Source organism: Pteropus alecto, unplaced genomic scaffold, assembly GCF_000325575.1.
Source record: "Pteropus alecto unplaced genomic scaffold, ASM32557v1 scaffold21, whole genome shotgun sequence".
NCBI classification, from domain to species: domain Eukaryota; kingdom Metazoa; phylum Chordata; class Mammalia; order Chiroptera; family Pteropodidae; genus Pteropus; species Pteropus alecto.
This window is the reverse complement of record NW_006436282.1, coordinates 11,479,788-11,501,967: the sequence shown is the minus strand read 5'-3', so window position 1 is coordinate 11,501,967 and position 22,180 is coordinate 11,479,788. Positions and strand designations below refer to the sequence as shown.

Genomic DNA, 22,180 nt, shown 5'->3' with positions numbered 1-22,180 from the left:
ACCTCCTCACAGCATGCATTTCAAATGCCTGTTGTAGAGAAGATATTCTCATAATGTGGCTGCTATAACTTCGTATGAAGTAACGTGGAAACTATATCTTTTACCCGAAATATGCTCGATAGGGAACTAATTATTTATATCTCTATAAAAAGGCAGAAAAAATTGTTGCTTCTCATAGTGTGATATACAAATGAACAGTTAGTCCTTTTTTCTGTACAAGTCTGTCTGTTAAAAATCGTTAATACATAGTATATAAGATCTAAAGATTCATAGTGAACAGAGCAAAATTAATATATTTGCTCTAAGTACAAAAATAAATCAATAAAATAAGATTTTGGCTAAAGCATATCAAAGTTGAATGGTATATAATGCTTTTTTTCCCAAGACTAAGAAAATGAACACTAGCTTTTAACTCTACTGTTAGATTAAAATGGGTAAAAATACTGGCTTATTGATGTTTCATAACATTTGTCCATCCATCTTTCTCTACCTGAGGTGGAACCAGGATGCCTCTGGAGCTTAATGAAAGATAATCGAAGTGCACATTTCTCTGTCCCATTGTGTGACTTGAATTTAAACCTCTTCCAAATTTCTTCAAGGGAGGTGGAGGGGAGGGAGGCCTGAACCTCCACTGCCTATTCACAGCTTCTAAGTTTAAGGGGATCCTGAGGTATGTGAGGAGGGCTGACACTTCCACCTGCAGCACTTATAATAAAAGGCATTATATGATCAATATTAATAGAAATGATTAGCTGATTTGCCTTTCTGCTTGTCTAGATAGACTCATTCATTTATGAATCTGGTTAGGCAACAGATATCGAGTGCATAGCATAGGCCAGACACAGGTGTGGTAGTGGTGCTACAAAGTCAAGTGTATTATGATGGCTACTTTTGAATTAGGAATCAGTGACCTAACAATCAACTAGAATGAAATTAAATGTCAGTAATAATAACTTATTAAAAGTGAAAGTTCTTGCAATAATAAGAATAAAAAGAAGATAGGAGAAGCAAATTTATATCTTAATTTTGTATGCTTTAATCTAAACTGGGAAAAATTGGTCAAAATACTGAATTGGAATATATAACCTGATATTTTTAGTACTCGATTCCCCTTTTATGAACTTTATATTAACTATTGATGGGTGAAGATTGATAAATACGAAATAGCAAATATTTAATTATATATACTTCGATTCACATTAATTTATTAAATCAGTAGTTCATTTAATAAATATTTGTTAAGCTTCTGTTATACTCCAGGACCTGAGGACACAACCCAAACCAAAAAAATAAAGGCCCCTACTATCATGGAATTTACATTTTGGGACATTAATACACCATGCTCTGACACTTCACACACTTCATTGCATTTTCATGGTAAACACTGCCAGCAAGAACAGCACTAAATAAGGGCAAGATATGCTTCAGGACCGGAATTCAACTCTGTAGTTCTGTGCAAGTGCCTTAAGACAGCTCTGCCATTAGGTGTGCAATCTCACACAGGTTACTTAAACATTAAAACCTTATTTCCTCCTCCGTAAAAGAGAAACAATAATAGTTGGGGGTCACCCCAGGATTAAATGAGATAATGTGCCATTGTTCAACAATTATTAGTATAGTTGCTTTGGTTCTGTGATTCCAAAACGAGCCTGCTCATTAGAATCACCTGGGGACTTTACAAACATCCCAAATCTCAGGCCACACACCAGACCAATTAAACCCCGGTCTGAGGCTGGGACATTTAAGTGTCAGTACTTTTGTATGACTCCAGGAGGGTTCAACTTGCAAATGTGGGAACCTCAGCAGTCTGGCTTATTGATGTTTCATAACATTTGCTCATCCATCTTTCTTTACCCAAGGCGGAATCAGGAAGCCTCCGGAGCTTGATGAAAGATAATCGATGTGCACATTTCTGTCCCATCATGTGACTTGAATTTAATTCTCTTCCAAATTTCTTCAAGGGGAGGTGGAGGGGAGGGAGTCCTGGACCTCACAGCTTCTAAGTTTAAGGGGACCCTGAGGTATATGAGGAGGGCTGACACTTCCACCTGCGGCGCTAGCTGGGCCTGCCAGAGGCAAAGCGACAAGCTGGGAAACAGCCCTCCCGGGGGCGCTGGGCTCAGAGGCCGCAGACGCGCCTGGAGGAAAGATCGGAAGCCGGAGCGTTCCCTGGGGACCCACAACCGACTGGCCCATTCCGCCCGGGTGGGAGCCGTCTGCGTGCTCTGCACCCCTGCTGTCGTCCGCCCTCCACCCCGCGAGCCCGGCCAGCGCCGGAGCGAGGGGCGGGCCGCGCCGCCATGGAGCCCGGGCGGCCGGGCGGCTCCGGGCCCGCGGAGCCGGGGCCTCTCCCGCGTGGTGTGTGCGGCGCGGGCCCGGCGGCCTCGGCCTCCTCCCTGAGCGGGGCCGAGGCCCAGATCCAGCGCTGCGCACTGGCCGTGGCGGCCGTGCTGCCTGCGGGGGGGAGGGGGGAGAGGATGGGCGTCCCCACCCCGAAGCAGTTCTGCCCCATCCTGGAGAGGCCGCTCATCAGCTACACCCTGCAGGCCCTGGAGAGGTAATGCGGCGCCAGGCGCGCCCCGCGGTTCCGCCCGGCCTCCCGCTCCCCGCCCTCCGCCCTGCCGGCTTAGGGCGGCCGGGGACACCTGCCCCGGTCGCTGCTGTAGCGCCGCTCCCTCTCTCGGCGGATGGGGGGCCGACTCCCACGGCGCAGGCACTCAGGCGTGGCCTCTGTTGTCGCCAGCACGGCAGAGATGGGCAGCTCTGGCCCTTTAACGCAGGGACAGGAGCTGGGGCTGCCCCGCGGAGCCCTTTACGTGGCCAAGCCGTCCGCCTGGTGGGCAAAATCCCGGCTCGAGGTGAAGCTGGACTAACGAGCTCGCGGTTGGGGACTGAGGAACAGTAGTTCTAACTGTAGCCCCTGTGGGGCCTAATGAGGAGAAGCAGTTTTAAGAGGCTCCCTGTCTCTGCTGTCTCTCATATTCTCTTACACGCTCTCATATGCTCTCACTTTTTCTCACTTCATTCTTTTTCTTTCATGTATCCCCTCTCCCTTCCCCCGCCCCTCTCGCGCGCTCTCTCTCTGCGCTTGCGCATTCTCACTCCCCGCATCCACGTGGGTTATGACTTTTACTTGCACATCTAGTTTCGTGGGCCTTTGTTCGTTCATTTTATCTATTCATTCACAAACGTTAACTGAGCACTTCATATGAGATACACTGCTAATTACTCGGTGCTGAAGGTGGACCGAGGAGCAGAATTTAATCCCAGTCTTTTAATGGTGGAGACGGATTTAAGGGTGCTAGATTCTGAAGTTTAGGCCAACACATGCCTTATCTTGTTAGGAAAATGAATTGATTAGTTGGAGAAATGAAGGAGGGGGAGGAAATGAGAAAAGTCGGACCGGGGGAGCTGTAGTGAGGAACTAAGCAGATGAAAAGGTGGGGTATATTATTTCATTAACTTATCTTGTTTTAACACCAGGTAATGTGATGGAACATGGGGTGAGGATGGAGGGGCGGAAGCAGGGATTATAAAGGTCCACATACCTGTTGCTGAGGTATTTAAACTTCTTGAAGCTAGTGGGCCTTCCTTCGTGGGCCTGTGATAGTACGTTAAACCTTAGATTGAAGTGAATCGTCTGCATTTCAAGATAGATGGCATCCTTTAGCGTAGCCTTTGCAGGAGGCTTTAAGGAAAAGGAAGCTACTGAGGTTCTAGTCAAAGGACGATAGCATGTTACCCAGAAAAGAGCCCCCTTCCCCCCAGGGCTTTCACACACACGCCAGAAGCCAAAGGGCCCAAGTTACTTTGCATAGGGTTATTTTACTTTATGAATGTTGTCATTTGGAAAATCACCCTTGATTTGTTTATCTTGCCCGTGGTTATACCTGAAACTCATACAAACATTGAAACAGTTCCAGGTGCTGCTTCTCTTGCTTCTGTAGTCTTCCATTTCTCTGGGTAGTTAATAGGGGGTTCCTTGAAACCACTGTATGAATCATGTACCTATAATATTCTAGTGTCATAGACATTGTGACAACATAGCTCATTTATGCAGGAATCTTATGGAACACAGTGGCTCTTGGCCACCAGGATCTTTGTAATTAGATATAGGGGAGTGTAATCATTTTTACATTTAACTTTCTTTCCTATCAAAACTTGTGTATTAATTTGCAGTTTTGCGTCTTAACTTCTGAGGCAGCCTGAGATAGGTGGATACTGAAAAAAATCACTGTTAAAATGTAAGAATTTTCTGGAAAGCCCTTGTTTATGGAAAATAAGACACTTGTTTTCCATTTTTACTTAATTGATAACAGCAGTCGTAAAAGCCTAATAGTAACTAGTCAAAACCTCCATTTTGAAATATGTCAAGATTCATTTTTATCATATTACAATGCCTGAAGAATATTATATTTTGGGCATTTCTCAGGAAATCCATGGAAACCTTGCATTACAGTGGTGTGTGTATGGGTGCTTCTTAGCCATTTGCCAAATGAAAGCCATTCTCTTTTGGAAGAAGATGAGTTCCATAGACTGCTTATGGTTTTCCTATAGCATGGTGCCAAAAGGCCAAGGTTATTTTATCCTGAAAGATAAATTATGCAAATTCAAATAAGGAAATGGAAAAATGTCTTGTAAAATTCTTAATTTTATCTGACAAACAGTTATCGAAGAAATTCTTAAATTATGCGTGCTTACTACTTATTAAAGCACAGCTTTCAGTGTCTCAAATAAGAGAAGATGTAACTGTATGTCACCACTGTCAGTCATTCAGGTTACATTAAGAGATGGTCAGCTTTCTTTACCCTTTAAGAGCTATGAATGTGTGAATTTGACTTCAAAACTTATTTTGTTTGGCTTTCATAGGTAGGATTTCCCTTACTCAATCTTTTGCCTTCTCATTTATAGAGGTTGAGAAGTCGTTGTGAGTAATCTTTATTCTTTATTTTTTTCTTGACAAAGAAATTAAAGATACTTATTGATAAATAACCTTATCGGTTGATTTGTCTTTTGGAATTTTGAACCAATATACAATGAACTAACTAGTTAGGACTTAGGAGAGAGAAGAAGCGTCTCCCTGAAGTTTGGCCCCAAATTTCTGAACCGGAATAGGGAAATGTAAAGAAACATGACCAGTCTTGCTTTTAAACAATGCCATTTAAATGTGTGTTTATTTCCACTCCTTCATTTAGCCACCTAAAGGGACTAAAAATGTATAGCCACACAAGGAAAAATGAATACAAGAGGAGGTAGAACAGATAAAAGATATCAAGAAAACTTTGGAAGAAAGATAGGAGAGAGAGGAGTGCTAACCAATCAGATTTAAAGGCTCAGGAAAGTGGAAACAGAAACCCTCAGAACAGTTGTGAGAAGCAAGTTAATTGAGCATAGGACTTTAGGTTCAGGAATTTAGGTACAGGGTAGTTCTGGAGGTAGGGTAGACAGAGCTGGAAGGACAACTGATTGGAACCTTCAAAAGGAACAGGCTCTCAGATTTATCAGATCCCTGGCGGCTTATTCTCTGGTTCAGAAGCAGCACAGCCAATGGCTGGTTGAGAGGCCCCATGGCAAAAGAGGAATTAAGAGCCAGACTGCATTTTGGATTTTCTTTTTTTTTCTTTTTTTTCTTTTTCAAACAACATGTTACATATGAAGCACCTGTCCGTTTATAATTGAGAAGTTGGGGGAGGCACTGAGACATTGAGATAAACACTATCTTGTGAGACTGGAACTTCAGATTGTGTTTGTTTGTTTTGTGTTTTCCTGCAGGCAAAAGTGGAGAACTACAACATTTTTTAGTTTAGCCAAGTTCTACTTATGTGGCATTGCCATTTCTTAGATAACTGTTTGTCAGATTAAATGAGATTCAAAAGAAATTCTGAATCCTCACAAATCTGAGATGTGTTGGCTAAAGGCTCTATCTGGACAAATGGAGGCTCAAAGTCTTGTCAAAATCAGTTGTGTGGAGATATATTTATTACAATTAGCCATATGTGTCCATATCTATAGACATGTATCCGTATAGATGTACATGCTTATAAATGTTCATATATGTGCTGTATTCTTGTAGTTCAGATCTATGCATTATGGGTATAACTAAAAGAATCAAGTATAACTAATTTCTAGGTTGTACTGGGAACAGGGGCCTTTAGAAGTTGACTGAAGTTTCTAGGAGTTTGAAAGTTTCATTTTGGCCTTTTAGAAGGCATTGCAATATAAATTATTGAACAACAGATTATATAATTTGGAGACCTTTGATTTTTCTTATTTTACTAACAAAAAACAGATCAAGGGTATTAATTTTTCACATAACTATTTCTTTGTGACTTGAGTTTATAAAAGAGTATACTGCTTTAAGAAATCATGTGAAAGTGGTATTAGCAGGGGCATAAAGCTCTGACAGTGAAATTATAAAATCCACTCACAATTGACCCACTCAAACATCTAAATTTTACTGTTTAAAAAATGTATTCTCAGATCAGAAATTGGAAGTAAAAATTCCTGCCAGTAATCTAATTTCTGGTTTCAAATATCTAAGGAAAGAAAGTGTCATTAAGGAGGGTTAGACAACCTGGAATAGCTAAATAGATTAAAATGATAACCATGACAAAAGTAAGTTAGAGATGCAAATGTTGGCAGTGCTTATTCAGATTCTTGGTGGTGGTGGTGGGCTGGGTGGGGGTGGGAATTCCTCTGACAATAGATTTGAACAAGGTCTGGCACAGCCTCCCCCGTAGTTCCTGAGGTTTCTCCAGTTCTGCTAGGTGGAGGACACTGCTTAAAATAACTTGTTCCTTGATATGGTTTCATGCTCATCAACAACCTTATTATAATTGGCTTCCCATACAAATCTTTTATAGGGAAAAAATGTGCCATCCCACTGATAAAAAGCATTACAGACCTTGTGCTAGTAATGTATATCATTGTATATTAAACTGTTGGCTTTCTAATTTATGTTTCAGTCTCTTTTTAGTTTGGTTAAAGTGAGTTAGCCTTCTTCAGTCTGATAACTCCAGATAAAGTTGAAAAAAAATCTGTGTTGTCAATTATATGTGTTATGAAAACTCTGGATTTTGTGATTGAGATAGGGTTGCTTTCTTGTTTTATTACTTGGAAAATCAATGGAAGTCTGTTTTTAGTAAGTGTATAAGATTCTATAGTATGTCTTTCATTAACTTATGGATTATATGATTTTCTGTTTTATCCTTGTCTTTCATTTTTCTTTTCTTGTGTACTTTAAAAACTTGTTCTGTCCTCTATTTCTGAAAACCACTGCTAATTCTGTTTGAACAAGATAGAATAGAAATTCATAATTGCTAATCCAAATGAGCAATGTGGATTGCTTGAATTAAGCTGAAAGTAGCAATGGAGTAGGGAAGACAGGAGAAATATTTAGAAGACAGGAATTGACAGGTTTTAGTGATTAATTAAATCAGGGATTCAAAAGTAGAAAAGCATTTAGGATGCTTTTAATTGATTGCTTGCTCAGATATATGAATTTGACTCTAAAAAATTTATCTTAATGCTTCATTAAGGAAAGTGTCAAGTCTAAGTCAAGAGAAAGAATAGGCCAATATTTTGTACAATAGGACTATGTTTTGATCAGATGATTTGAATTTGTGTGAAGTTCCCAATGGCCCATGGCACTCCTTCAGTACAAGAGATAAGACCAGGACCGGTAGGTGGGCCTTGACAACTGAAAGCCTTGGTGGGCCATAGGAAGGAGACTTGATGTTGCGAAGGCAATCAAGAGCCAGCCTTTTTTACACAAATTCAGTATTTTGCTGTGAAATATCCTGGTGGGTACAGAGAAATTGAAATCCACAAATTTGGGCCAAATTATGTTAGAGGCCGATTTTCCATAAAGACTGTCATGGCAGTGAGCTGCAGTTGCCACTGTCCCTTGGGGCCAAACTTTGCAGCCTCAGTGAGAGCGCTTTAGAGGTGTTAATGGGGCCTGATTTTCCATCTGCTTTTTAAAAACATTTGTTTAAATCTCCTATTTTCAACTGATCTATCTGAGCAGAGTACTCTTGTAAACGTTTTTGTTATTCTGGGAGAAAATAACATCTGAGCTATTATATTTCTTCCTCAAAATGTCCATAGGTATAATGGAGCTTGAGGTTAGGTTTGTATTTGCCTGTGGAATGTGCTAGGAAGGAAATACTCAGGAGAACTTGATAAAATCCGGCTACATGGGGTTCAGTGTGGACTTGCCCTTAGCTGAGGAGGTCAGCCAGATCCATTTATTCAGCCAATATTTGTTCAGTAGGCACTGTGTGAGGTACTTAAGGTCTTTCTCGGTTTCATGATTCTACATTATTAAATTTTAATACTATAAAAGGCTTTTAATTCTATAACTAGAAAAGAATGTGAATAAACCCTCTGAAATACAAGTAATACTTATAAAGGCTTCAAAGTACTGAGTACATGCTTAGTTGCCGAACAAAAGAGCACAAATAAGCCCATTATCTCTTAAGAATGACCTAAAATGGTGTTTTCCATACTTTTTTTATTGGGACCTGTTATAAGAATTACACTTTGTATCATTACTCAATGACAAACACATTTCTATACATAAACGCACACATATTTGCATTTTATGAAAACAATCTATCTTTAGTATTTGCTATGCATTCTAATTTTTTTTCATTTACCCGAAAATATTAGCCTAAACTTACTAAGTTGATTTTATAACACAATAATAAGTCCTGAAATCTGCAGTTTGAGAAACTGGTTTAAAGCACTTTTCTATTTAGAGCTTCATACAAATGTGAAATGTGAAATGTGAAATAGTCTAAAGCCACACATTTATCTGTTTATAATTATTTACATCTATTTTGACTGCTCTCTGTTTGATGGAACATAAGTAATTATAATTATTTTAAGGCATTCCAGTAAAATTGGGATTTACCTTTAGGAGTTTGTTCATCAGGTCATTAACTCATTGAACAGAGATATTTGAATAACTGCTCTGTGTTGAGCAAAGGTAGATCACTGCCTCTATGTTCTCTGTAAAATGGAGATTATAATAGTGACTACTTCATAGAGCTGATGTTAGTATTGTGATATTGCAGGCAAATGCTCTACATAGTGATGGCACCTAGCAAACAATCCATGTGTCTAAGCTGCGATTTCTATTAATATCATAGAAAGTTTAGTAGGTACTAAGTCCTGTGGTGTTGTCATCTTTGATTTCTATGAATTAATAGCCTACTGACGGGGCTGGGAAATGAAACAGAATACAGCATGATGCTCGATACGAAGCTTACCTGGAAGCCAAGAGCAGGGATGCCTCACCCTGAATGACAGGTAAAGCTTCCTGAGGGAGGCCATACCTGAATTGAAGAAAGAGTAGGACTCAGCCTGGAGTGGGTGGGGATGGCAGAGTGTGATAGGGATGGAGGATAGTGTTGAAAGGCAAAGGAAATAGCATAAGCAAAATGTGGGGGTGAGAGAGAATGTGGTCTGTGGAGTAAGAGGGGCATGCGAGAGACCAAGTGGTACAGGGAGAAGTAGCCTACATTCTAGAAGATGGAATGTTGTATTGTTTTGATGAAAAATGGTAAAAACATTTTTTCCAAGTACTTTTTGGCATAAGATGGTAGCATAGGAGAATAAGGCGTAATGTATCTATATCAGATATCTTTCTGATTTGTTTTCCATATTATGAGACACAGTATATTGTGAGGATTACATGAGTTAGAATATTGCTAATGCTTAAGACACAGTGCTTAATTGATATTAGCTATTATTTATGTTATGTGATAATTGACTTATTTTGCCAGTCTTACTGACTAATGTAGATTACTTATAATTTATCTCTTAAATCCAATCTAGAAGCTCCATCACTGTCTTGCAGAGACGTAGGCAGCAGCCTCCTACCCAGTCTGTCTGCATCCTTTCTCTCTCTCCCCTTTCTATTCTTGACCTTGCAGCCAGAGTAAAATTTATGCTGTTAAGTTACTTTCCTATTGCTGCTATAAAAATTTCCATGAACTGAGTGGCTTAAGCAACATACATTTATTATCTTACACTTCTGGAGGTCAGAAGTCCAAGATCAGTCCCATTGGGCTAAGATAAAGATGTCGGCATTGCTGTGTTCCTCCAGAGGCTCTGGGGACAATCCATTTACTTGGCATCGTCTAGATTCTACAAGGTCACCCATGTTCCTGGACTTGTGGTTATGTGTCACTGTGACTGCTGCTTCTGTCATCACATCTCCTCCTTTGGCTCGACTGCCTCTCTCTTTCACTTATAAGGACTCTTGTGATTTCATCGGACTCACCCAGAGAGTCCAGGATCATCTCTCTATCTTGAGATCTTAATCACATCTGCACAGTTCCTTCGGCATGTAAAGTTACATATTCACAGGCTTTGAGAATTAGGAGATGGACATCTTTGGGGGGTTTTTATTCTGCTACCATCATGTCATAGAACAGTGTCTAAAACACTGATGGAGGTGAGTATCCTTAATTTTGTTTTTAGTGTAAATGACCTCTCCTGCATAAAGTTTTTCTATGGCTTCCTATTGTTTTTAGAATTAAAGACTTAAACCCGTAACACAGTATGGGAGGTTCTCATGGCCTGACTTAGCCCGGTGCTTGCCTGGGCCTCCAGCCTTCTCATGGGCTTGTCTCCCCCTCGCTCACAGAACTCTATGTCCTTCCAGCCCGTCAGGACCTTGTCATGGTCTTTGCTTATATCAGCCCAGTCTCCCTCCCTCCAAACCTCTTTTCCTATTTTTCTGCCACTCACCGCTTGGATCATGCAGCAAACGCCGCTTCCTTAGTCAGCGTCATCTTAGACTTTTCTCTGCCAGTCCAAATATTCTATTGCATGTAGTCCCGGAGCTTGGACATCTCCTTTACAGCATTTGATCACAGCTTGCAATTGTTTATTGGTGTTCTTATTTGTTTGATCTGTGAGCTCTGTGAAGGCAGTGACTATTTCCATTGTATACTTAATGCCGAGCATTAATTTGGTGTTCAATAAATATTTGTTAAAGGAATGGACTTAAAGTGAAAAGACAGTGTGCTTATAAAGTAGCTCTTGGTTTTGTTCATCAGTGTAGTATTGTTATAGACAAAGGCAGAATAGGGTTTGAGTTATAGGAAAGCTTTGTTCAATAACAGAAGGTAGGAGATTGATAATTATCGAGCAAAGCAACCCAGTGTTTTTTAATTTTTTAATAAAGCAGAGAGTTAATTTCACTATTTAGTAATTTTATGACCCCCTCTTCCATCTCTTTAAAAATGTGTTTAAGACTTTTAACTGTCTAGCATGAACATATAGGATCTCATAGGCTAAGAATGCCATTAACTTCTAAAGTGACCTTTATTCAGAGTTGATATCATGGGTCAGAGGGAGTTTTCTTGGTCTGGGCTGCGGCTGGGGAACGTGACAGTACTCTCAGTTAGCACTGGTATTATAGAGAAGGCCACCAGACTTCTTTAATATGGTCACCACTCAATGTATGTCAGTAGGTCTTTATTTAAAATAATGTTTTACAATGGAAAAAAAAAGTTTCGTCTTTTGTATCTGACTCAACAGATTGATTTAATTTTATATTTCATTAAATTGTGAGTTCTTCTCATTTTATTAGATCCTGCTTTATATTTATACAAATTTAATCATTACAGTTTCCCTATTTGAGATACAGTATTTCACCTTGATGTAGGCAGTTCGTGTTATTGATCCAGGTTTGTGCCAATTCAATGGACTTCACTAAAGAGACAAAACTTTTGGAATTTATACGTGCTTTGAATTGTTTCTATTCTATGAGAAAAATTATTTGGAAAAATCAATTTAAAAGCATATTCTTGTTATAGTCTTTTTTTCTCAGTCTACAGATTAATATCATAATTATTCAAATTTAATTTTTAAGTTACAAATCTCTAATATCTATCTGTATATCATATACAATCTATATTGTACACAATATATTGCAAAATACTATATATCTATGTGTTTCTATCTGTAGTGTGACATATTCACTGATTTTTTTTATCAGTCTCTTTACTAGATTTGATAAAAATGAATAAGACTGATTTAGTTATTAACTTTCAGTTTTCAATCTCTTTACGAAGACATACCAGTACTTAACTAAAAATTCAATTTTCTATTATTAGCTTAACCTTAGTCGTATAAGAATCAGTTTATGTGAAATGTATACATATTTTCCTTTTAGATTATGTTGGATAAATGACATTGTTGTGGCCGTAACGGGAGAGAACATGGACGCAATGAAGGGTATTATTCAGAGGTACCAGCATAAACGCATTTCGCTAGTTGAAGCTGGAGTGACCCGCCACAGGTCAATATTCAATGGACTGAAAGCACTGGCGGAGGGTCAGCCGGACGCTCAGCTCTCCAAGCCGGAAGTAGTGATTATCCACGATGCTGTGAGGCCTTTTGTTGAGGAAGACATTCTCCTTAAAGTTGTCACAGCTGCTAAGGAACATGGGGTAAGTATACTCCTGAGAACGCATAGAATAGGCAAAACTACAGAGTTGTTCATTTGCTGAATTTTGAGGGAATTAAATGTCAAGTTATTTAAAATGGGCGTGATGACTTAAAGATGTTAGGGTAATTTGTTTTAGGAAGTTTATAGTCTTATAGATTGTGAGACTGTTCTGGAATTTATCTTTTGCTATAGGCATTTATCATCGTAATATGAATTATTTTGAGGAGAATGTAGTAATAATGTCATTATTGTATAGATATGAATGGACTTTAAAGGAATGAAATGAAATATGCAGTTATTTAAAAATGTCTAAGAAATCACTTAGAAGTCTAAGATACATACATACATATATATATATGTATATATATATGTATATATGTATTAACAAATTAACAAAAATCTGGCTCATTGCAGTCAAATTTTTTTTTAGTTTAGTTTAGTTTTGTTTTTCAGAAGTGGTTTATTTTCTGTCAAAAGAGCCAGGTAAGGTTTTTGCAACCTTTAAAATAAATCATCTTAAGGTGACAGAATTCTGTTTTCACTTTTATTTCATCAAAATAAGCACAGAATTGCAAGAGACCTATTGTAATCTCTAGAACATCTGTTTTTTCCCTTATATTACTAGATACAATTCTATAAATAAGGTAGTAGTTCTTAAACTTAAGTTTGCAGTCTAAATTTGAGACAGTGAAAAAAAATTGCTGCACAGACTTGATATAAGAGAATAGAAATAATCTGTGGAGTCTGACAGACTGAGTCACAATTTTCAGTTTTTTAAATCATATTAGTGGTGTAATGTGTTCAACTTTCTTAATCTCTTTGGGCCTGTCTTCCTTACTTGTAAAAATATAGATGCTAATACTTGTAAGATTTTTAGGATAGAAAATTTGTATGTTAACTATTTTAATAGAGTTCTAAGTACTTAAAAATGGTATTATTTAAAGATGAATTATAACATCTAAGTACTAGAGTTTCCTCCAAGGGTTGTAGATGAATGGAAGAAATCATCTAAGTCTTCCTAGCCATCTGGAGGCCAGCAAGTTTTAAAGTATGTATCTGGGAAAGACAGTCTATGACTTCTCCTAAGTTAACTAATATGTGTTTGGGTCATATGGTCAGGAAATTGTCCCTAATTTAATCTCTTATTTTTACAACATGAATTTATTTAAATTTAGACCTGATTAAGAATTCCATAGATTAAATGAAACATTTGATTTCTCATCGTTAGCATCACTTCTAAATGGTACTTTGATGTGGTGAAAGCTGTGGTCCAGGAACATAAGTGACCAAAAAACTTTCTTGTGGTTCTTGTGTTTTTCCTGACTCCCTTCCTCTTCTCCAGGCTCCTCCATTGTGGTAGAAGGAATACGATCAGTTATAAGGGTGGTGAGGAGGAATGAAGGAATAAAGGATTTATAACTTTTAGGAATATGAGTAAAATTTTACAAATTTGAGAGTTTCTAGGAGAGACTACATAATTTGGACAGATGGTTAGAAATTCAATGCATGTTAAATACACAGAAAAATATAGCTCTTTGCCTATGTTACCTTTGGAAAATATCACTCAAACTCAGTATAAAATTTATATACATTTGGGATTTTTTTATTGTTGAGTATTATATTTGAGAGAGATTATTCCTAAGAGATGGTCTATAAAGTGATTCTTTTGGTAATGTATCTAAAAAAAACAAAAAAGGCCTTTTATCTTGCTCTACTTAATATGCTAAAGATAATTGTTTAACAGACGGCTTAAAAAACATTAAAATGTATAGCAATTAGTGTTTTAGGTTTGTAGATTTGTTGGGATTCCTTTTGAATTCTTTCTGATTTTAACATTGTTAATCAGAATGTAGTTTATAATATTTAATCACATTATACATCTTAAATAAAACTAACAAATATAAATGCAAGCCATGAAGCTTTTTGATTACATTAAGAAGCTGGTTTCAAGCAAAAACTTTACAACTAATTTGTTTTGAATTCAGCTTCAGAAATCTGGTCTCTTCTAAAAATATTGCATTATTTTTGATGATGTTAAAGTATAATTTTCAAAAAGGTATAAAATCACAAGTTTTCTACAGGTACAAGATGAGCATGTATTAGGAATTTTACTGAACTCATTAATGAGAGAACAAGACAGATATTATAATCCAGAAAGCACAAATTTGTATGGCATAAAGGAATGTTGAGATGAATTCGCAAATAGACAAAACTGCTTTTCCAAGGGAGGAAGATGTCAACTGGACCTCCATTAGGTAGAAAATAGTTGCATGTTTATAGTCAAGAATACTTTTGTACTGTTATCAGTTACTATAACTTCTGAAAAGTTGTAAAAGAGCTCAAAGGCAATGAGAGGTGAGACTGAGCTAATCTGGAAGAGTCTGCTCTAAATAATACATAGTTTTCCATTGCAAACACTCAGTAATATTTTTTGCTTAGTCAAAAGGGCCCTACAAGTGTTAGGCAACACTTCCTGGCAACTCTCATACTGTTCTAATCATAAAAGCATAAATGCAGTTAATTGAGACTTGCACTAGTAGTTGAAGTTCTTATATTAGTAGGAAGTATTGGCATCTTTTATAACCTCTGGGCAGTAAATTGCATAAGATTGGCCTGAATCAAATGCTATCCCAAGACAAGAAAAGAGTGATGCCTTTGCTTAGTCAGAGCTACTTTACGATTTGTTTTCCATGTATTCTTTTGAACCCATTCTCCTTTGTTCTCTAAAATTGTGCCCCATAGACTCTGACTTATTTTCTTGTTTTCTTAGTCTTTAATTTTCAAGCTCTACTAAAAGGCCCTTTTAGATAAATCATTTTCTAAGTAAGTTAGACAGTGTGACAGCCCATTAGGGGGGTATACATGTTAAAGATAACTTTGATAGTTTAACTTTCACATTGGTTAAAAGTAAAACCAAATTGATGAAGATGTGTTACCCTATGAGAAAAGATGTCTGAAATTAATACTGGCATTAGAGGTGTCTGCATATAAGAACTTGAATGTATCGCCAGAACCCAGTTTCTCTCTCTCTGTGTATACACCATTTTTGGGTTCCACAGAGGTCAGGTTACCTCAGTAGGATCAGTAGTGAAATCCTTTTAGTGTTATTCATCTTTACTCTTGGTAATAGTTTGTCTGGGTATAAAATTCTAAGACTACAGCTATTTTTTTCCCTCAAGTACTTTGAAAATATACTGTCATTATCTCCTGGCTTTTATTCAACTTTCAAGGTCTGCTAAACAGTCTAATTGTATCTTTTGAAAGGAATCTGCCTTTTCTCTCTGGTTAATATAAGGTATCTTATAATTTATTTTTCATAGATATTATACAGTATCTCTATGATGCATCTAGATATAGATTTTCCCCGCTTGCTTTGGATTGATTGTCCTGTATGAATTTTATGATTCATGTATTTTTATAAATTCTGAAAAATTATCAACCATTATCTTATTGAATATTAACTCTGCTTTATTTCCTACCGCACAGCTTTTCTCTCTTCTTATGGATCACTCTATGTATGATTGACTTTCTGATCCTGTCTTCATGTCTCCTAACTTTTTTTTTATTTTCCATCTCTTTTTGTTGCCTGCTTCTTAGGTAATTTAAGTGTTCTATTTCATTAATTCTTTAGCTCTACCAAATCTTATGTTTAAGGATTTTAAAAATTTTAATAATTTTTTAATTTCTAGGAGTTCCATTTGGTCTTTTTTTAAAATATGGTTGGTCTCCTTTTTCTTATGTTTTTGGTTTTATATCTTTCAATATTTAAACATTACTTGGTACAATGCATTTGTATGCACCCATTTTAACTCTTACAGATACACTATTATTTCCCAAATCTCTGTCTCATGCCTCAATTTCAGACCTTTTATATTCCCATGAACAGAATCACTTAAATTTGCTGTTTTCAGTGTGGAATCATGTGTAGGTTGGAATTCATTAATCTTCCATGATCTCTTTCCTTGACTTTTATCCTATAGATAAGAGGGAGATACTGATTTTCAGCAGGGAATAATATGATCAGATTTGAATTTTCGAAAGATGAGTGTCTCCCTGGTTTGGTAGATGGAGCACAGGAAGAGTTTTAGGGAAATTAAATTAGTTCAGGAATCACAGTAATGATCCAGCTGAGTGATGATGGCCGATCTAAGTCAATCAAGATGGAGAGAAAAGTGCAGGTGGTTAAAAATGTTCAGGGAACCAGACTGACTGGATCTGACTGAATGGATAGTGTGTGAGCCGCAAGGTGAGATTACAGTTTAGACACTAACTTTGTTGCCACCTACAGACGTACCCATGAAAATTGTATTTATCTAAAAGTTCTAATTGTCTGAGACCTTTTGAGCCCTGATTCATGGTACATCTTACTGCATATCTCATTAAACATAAGGTCCACTACAGTAATCTCTTGTATGGGTTGTTTTTTTCCAATATTTAAAGCAACAGAGATTTTTGCCTGTGAGATAAGGTTCCAAATCTTGTTTCTTTCTGTATTTGAATATTGTTGTGGCACAGGATTTCTTAAGCTTAGCACGACTGACATTTTGGGTAAGATAAGTCTTTGTTGTGCGGGGCTGTCCTGTGTCTTATGTGATGGTTAGCAGCGTCCCTGTTTACACCCCTACTCCCACTCCAACTTCCCCTACACCAGTGATGTAGATAATAAATTTACAGAGTTAGAGCATAATTAATCAGAATACTACGGATGAACTTATCTTTATTTCTTATTTTTTCATTTTATTGAGCTATAAATGACATGCAGTAGTAATTAAATTTAAGGTGTATGGCATAATGATTTGACTTACATATATTGTGAAATGATCACCACCTTATTCCTTTTCTTAAGGTAAATAATTGTCTTTATAATTTAGTGAGCAATTGGGTATAATGTCAGTTTAAAAGTTACTGGATATTTTGTTACTAGAATAGTTAAATAACTTTAATAATGGTAGTCTGTTACAGAAGACTTAAAATCAAAGGATTATGTAGGCATCACTTTTTGTGTAGGAAGAATATACATTTTTTCATTAAGCATTTACTAGTTTTTATTTAGAAAATCTTTGAGTCATCTTCTCAAAAGAAACAGTGAAATTTACATAATGACCAGAAACTTTGACATGTGTGTGTTGGTGTGTTTGTATGTAATCTTCTGGGATTTTGCAGCATGACTATATTTATTAATGATTAATAGCAATTTGGGAGTTCTCTTAAATTTAATATGAGTGCATCAGGAAGAACATACTTTCCCACTATTCAGTTTTACAGCTTTATGCAGTATATTCTGGGTATGTTTTAAAATAGAGATGGAAAATCACTTGGCATATATTTGACTCTATTTGGAAATTTGGCATTAGGTAGAAGCGACCATGGCTAATAATCACTTGTACTAGATCTCTGTAGAGTAGTTTTGATCATGAGCAAGTACATTGAAGGTGAGTTTAGTCCTGGGTGCAGTTGAGGTGATGAGCTCTCCTGGGTCAGTGAATCCTGTGTCGTTATTTATTAGAGAGACACTTTGGTATTGATTTAAGTCCTATCTCTAAAGAAGCAGTTTTATTTGTGAGAAAGGAGTGAATTCTCATTTAGTGGGACATTTCAGTCTTACTTTGATAAAGATTTAAAAGCCCAGGGCAGATGCTGAGCCATTCCCTATTGCCAAGGAATGAGGTGAAACTTGATCTGTTTGTGATGCTGAAGAAGATACTGTGCGAAAAGCTTTTGTTTTGCTTCATTACTTGAAACCACCTACCCCTGTATATCTGTTCTATGAATTACCTTCAAATAAAGTTGGAGAAGGTGTAGATCAAGGCATGATGAGTAAGTATATCTAGGGATTAAAATGAAATAAAGTTTATTGTATATCCAAGTGTAATATACCTCATTATATTAAATTTAATGTAAATAGTACTAGTTTAAGTTCCAGGAATTAAAGTTTAGTATATTAAATGGAGGACTCCTTATTCCTTTTTTTTGCTGCTTAATCACTTTTAGGTGTGATTTGTAGTGATACCATAAATGGGATGGAGGTTTTTCTAAAATACCTATACTTATATATTGAATAAATAATAGATTCTTTTAATTTGTCAAAAAAGGAGATTGGAAGTATTCTGTTATAAAAAAAAATTCAAAATCTCATAATTGTTAATGATTAGCTTTGAAGATGTAATTCCATAAATTTTTCTTAAGTAGTCTTTTAATAAAGACAACTCAGCTAACTGAAATTGTAATTACAAGGTCAGAGGATTTCTGTTGTGCGTTGTCATAATTAGCTTGGATGCAGATGCTTGAGGAGGAGTGCATGTTAGCACCTGCTGTGTGGATGGATAGTATGTATTGTTCAATTTTGCTTTTAAAAATAAACAGGAGAGGTGGGTTTGTTATTCCACATTGTATGATTTGTATCTATGATGATTCCCATGCATTGACATGTGGAATTTCTTTGATAGATTAGCTTGAGAGGCAAGTAATCACTGTGGTGGTGAGCTGTTAAGCTTCCATTCAGGCCCTATTATGCTAATTCCCAAGGAGACAGTGCATTTGATAACATGGTTCTCATGCTTCATATAACAAACTTCCCAGATTGCTGTATGTGGGAGGCAACTAATCGACTTTGCCCATACTCGCATTGTAATTTTGATGCTTTGAATTTCAGAATAGATCATATAAGTGAGGACTCACTGCATGTTTATTTCTGAACGAATATCCCTTACCATGGAAGTAGCTATGGTACACATCTACTAGCATCAGCCTCCTTTTTCTATATCTGTTTATACCAGATAGATGGGTGAATGATAGTCAGAGAAAAGAAGGCTCAGTAAAAGTGATTTTCTCTTGTGACCCTTTTCGTGGACCTTTTGTTTAGTAAGATCCCGGAAGCTGGTAGTCACCTTCTGCTTTCAATTGTCTTCATATCGTACTACTTTCTAACTGATCTTTTGCCTTCCATAGACGAGAACCTACTTATTCTTGGAATTTATTCCTCCTGCTCTAATGACATCTCAAATACAGATGATTTCTGCTCTTGAGAAGTTAGTTTTCACAAATGAAAAATGAGAGTTCATAAATACAGATTTTAGAAATTTTCTTTTTAAAAATACTGAAAACATGCAGAGAATTTTGGACACCTCTGGATCTATCACCTAGTATAATAAATCAAACCTTACCATTCTTTTTGAAACCATGTCCCTGCCCTCATCTTATTTACTCCTTTCAGATGGATAAACATTACCCTGAACTTTGTTTTTTGCTGTTCTCCTGCTTTTCTCTTCAGTTTTGTAGCATGTACTCCTACGATGTAGCATGTCATGTTTGTATGATTTTTTAATAAGTTTTTTAGAGGTATAATTGATATACGATTGACATGTGTTTATATGATTTTTTAAATCTTACGTTTGAATATATCTTGACAACATTTTTTGCACAATATAGTTGAGGAAATATATTCACGTGACTGCAGCTATAGTTAATTCATGATCACTACTTTATATTATATATTACAAATCATGTTTACAGCTGGACATTTGTTTTCTTTAGTTTTTGTTAATGCAGATGTTGCTAGCATAAACATTATTACACACCTCTTCTGGTGTACATATACAAAGATTTCTCTAGAGTCAAGGTATATGCAGTTATCATATAAAAGTTACCACCTTTACCCGATGATGCTGAATTATTTTCAAAACTTGTATCAAATCATACTCTCATCAAGTGTATAATAAGAGTTTGAGTTGCTTCACATCCTCAACATCACTTGATGTTTTTAGACATATTTTTTTCTGATCCCGTTAGTGGAAAATGCTTTCTCTTTGTTCTTTAAGTTAGAATTTTGTTAATAGGTTGGACATTTTTTTCATAAATTTATGGCTTTATGTGTTGCCATTAAATTGCCCATATAAAGTCTTTTGCTCCTGTTCCTATTTTTAATATAAATACCAATTTGTGGGAGTTATTTACATATCTGGACATTAATACTTTGCAAGTCATATGCTGTATGCTTTGTAGCTATTTTCTTCCACTTTCTTTTTTTTAAGTTATAAATACTATTTTGCGATAAACAAGCAATTTTTTATTTTAATATAGTCAAAATTACTAATGTCTTCCTTTATGGCTTTTGATTTTGTTTGGGGTCTGAGAGAGGGAGGGTACTTTGGGTTCAGATTGTGGTAGTGGAGACAGTGAAATGTAGGCAGATTTGGGATATTTTGAAGTTGATGAGGCTTGATGATTGGATATGGAGTAAGTGAGGAAGGGGAGAAATCAATGATGACCTTCAAAAATTTTGGTAATAACGACTGAAAGAATAGAATTGACGTTTATGTAGATGGGGAAGTCTACAGAGGAGCAGGTTTGAGGTGTGTGGTATGGGTAAATTCAAAACTTTGATTTTAGTATGTTACTATTGAGATGTGTGTTTTGATCTGAGTGGAGATGTTAAATATTTGGATGTATTAGTCCAGAGTTCAAGAGAAAGTTCTAGGCTGACTATATAGATTTGGAAGTTCTCACACAGATGGTATTCGAAGCCATGTAACTTTATGAGGTTACCTATGGAATGATTGTAGCTAGAAAAGTCTGAGGTCTGAGCTCTGGAACATTTCACTGTTCAGAATGAGAATATAAGGATCTAGCAGCATCTAGAGGGTGGGAAGATGAGAGGGATTGTTTGGGAATAGTTTTCAAAAATTGAGTGAACAAATGATCTCAAGAAGGAAAAGAGCTATCTGTGGGATTTAGCAATGTGGGGGTCATTGGTGACACTGGCAGATGTACTTTTGTGTCATTGTAGCAATAAAATCCTGGTTGAAGTAGATTCCAGAGAGCATGGGAGGAGAGAGAAATATGGAGTAATACAGATAATTTTTTCAGTTTTTCTTTACTTGTATGGAGAAATTTGGTGCTAGCTGGAGAAAGATGTGTGATCAGGGGACTAGTTTAATACTAGGAGATGTCACAGAATGCTTGCATACTAATGGAGGCAATTCAGTGGAGCAATAAAAAATGATGAGGCAGAAGAGAAAGAAGACTATTGCTACAGAGAAGTACTTGAGGAGGAATGGGTTTCTATAAGTGGGTAGTGATGCTGGCCGTTACATAGGAGCTGGGGAATTTTTTGTAGTTTTTAGCATATAAGTTTTGCATTATTTTTGTTAACTATATCCCTAAATATTTATTTTTTGACTCTATTGTAATGAATTATTTTATTTCATTTTTGATTGTTCTAACAGACATACAATTGATTTTTATACAATGAACTTGTCTTTTGCATTCTTGCTGAACTTTTTGTTAGTTCTAATAGTTTTTAGTGGATGCATTAGAATTTTCTATATACATGATCACATCATCTGAAAATAGAGATAGTTTTCATTTTTTGATGCCTTTTATTAGATATTTTTGCCTAATTGGACTGATTAGAACTTCTAGTACAGTGTTTAATGTAAGTGGTGACAGTGGACATCCTTCTTATGTCTTCATGCTAAGGGAAAACATTCAAACTTTCACCATTAAGCATGATGTTAGCTGCGGGTTTTTCATAGATGTCCCTTATCAGGTTAAGCAAGTTCTCTTCTGTTCCTAATTTATTGTGTGCTTGTTTTCATGAAGGAGCGTTGGATTTGGTCAGATGATTTTTCTGCACCTATTGAGATGTTTATGTTTTGTCTTTTATTCTATTAATGTAGTGTATTAAATTGATTTTGGTATGTCGTTTGGCAT

The 22,180-nt window shown here is 36.6% G+C and overlaps 1 protein-coding gene across 3 annotated transcripts in view; it reads left to right on the top strand.

Moving 5' to 3' along the window:
- The first annotated feature begins 1,899 nt into the window (after positions 1-1,899).
- Positions 1,900-22,180, top strand: part of ISPD (isoprenoid synthase domain containing) — a 229,117-nt gene continuing 208,836 nt past the window's right edge. The window contains exons 1-2 of one of the 3 annotated variants that reach the window (XM_025046929.1): positions 1,900-2,557; positions 12,194-12,470. In XM_025046929.1, the coding sequence (XP_024902697.1) occupies positions 2,301-2,557; positions 12,194-12,470 (534 nt within the window). In that variant the 5' untranslated portion in view covers positions 1,900-2,300. The remainder of the gene's footprint in view (positions 2,558-12,193; positions 12,471-22,180) is intronic. The other 2 variants (XM_006911961.3, XM_025046930.1) reach the window with 2 other exon arrangements.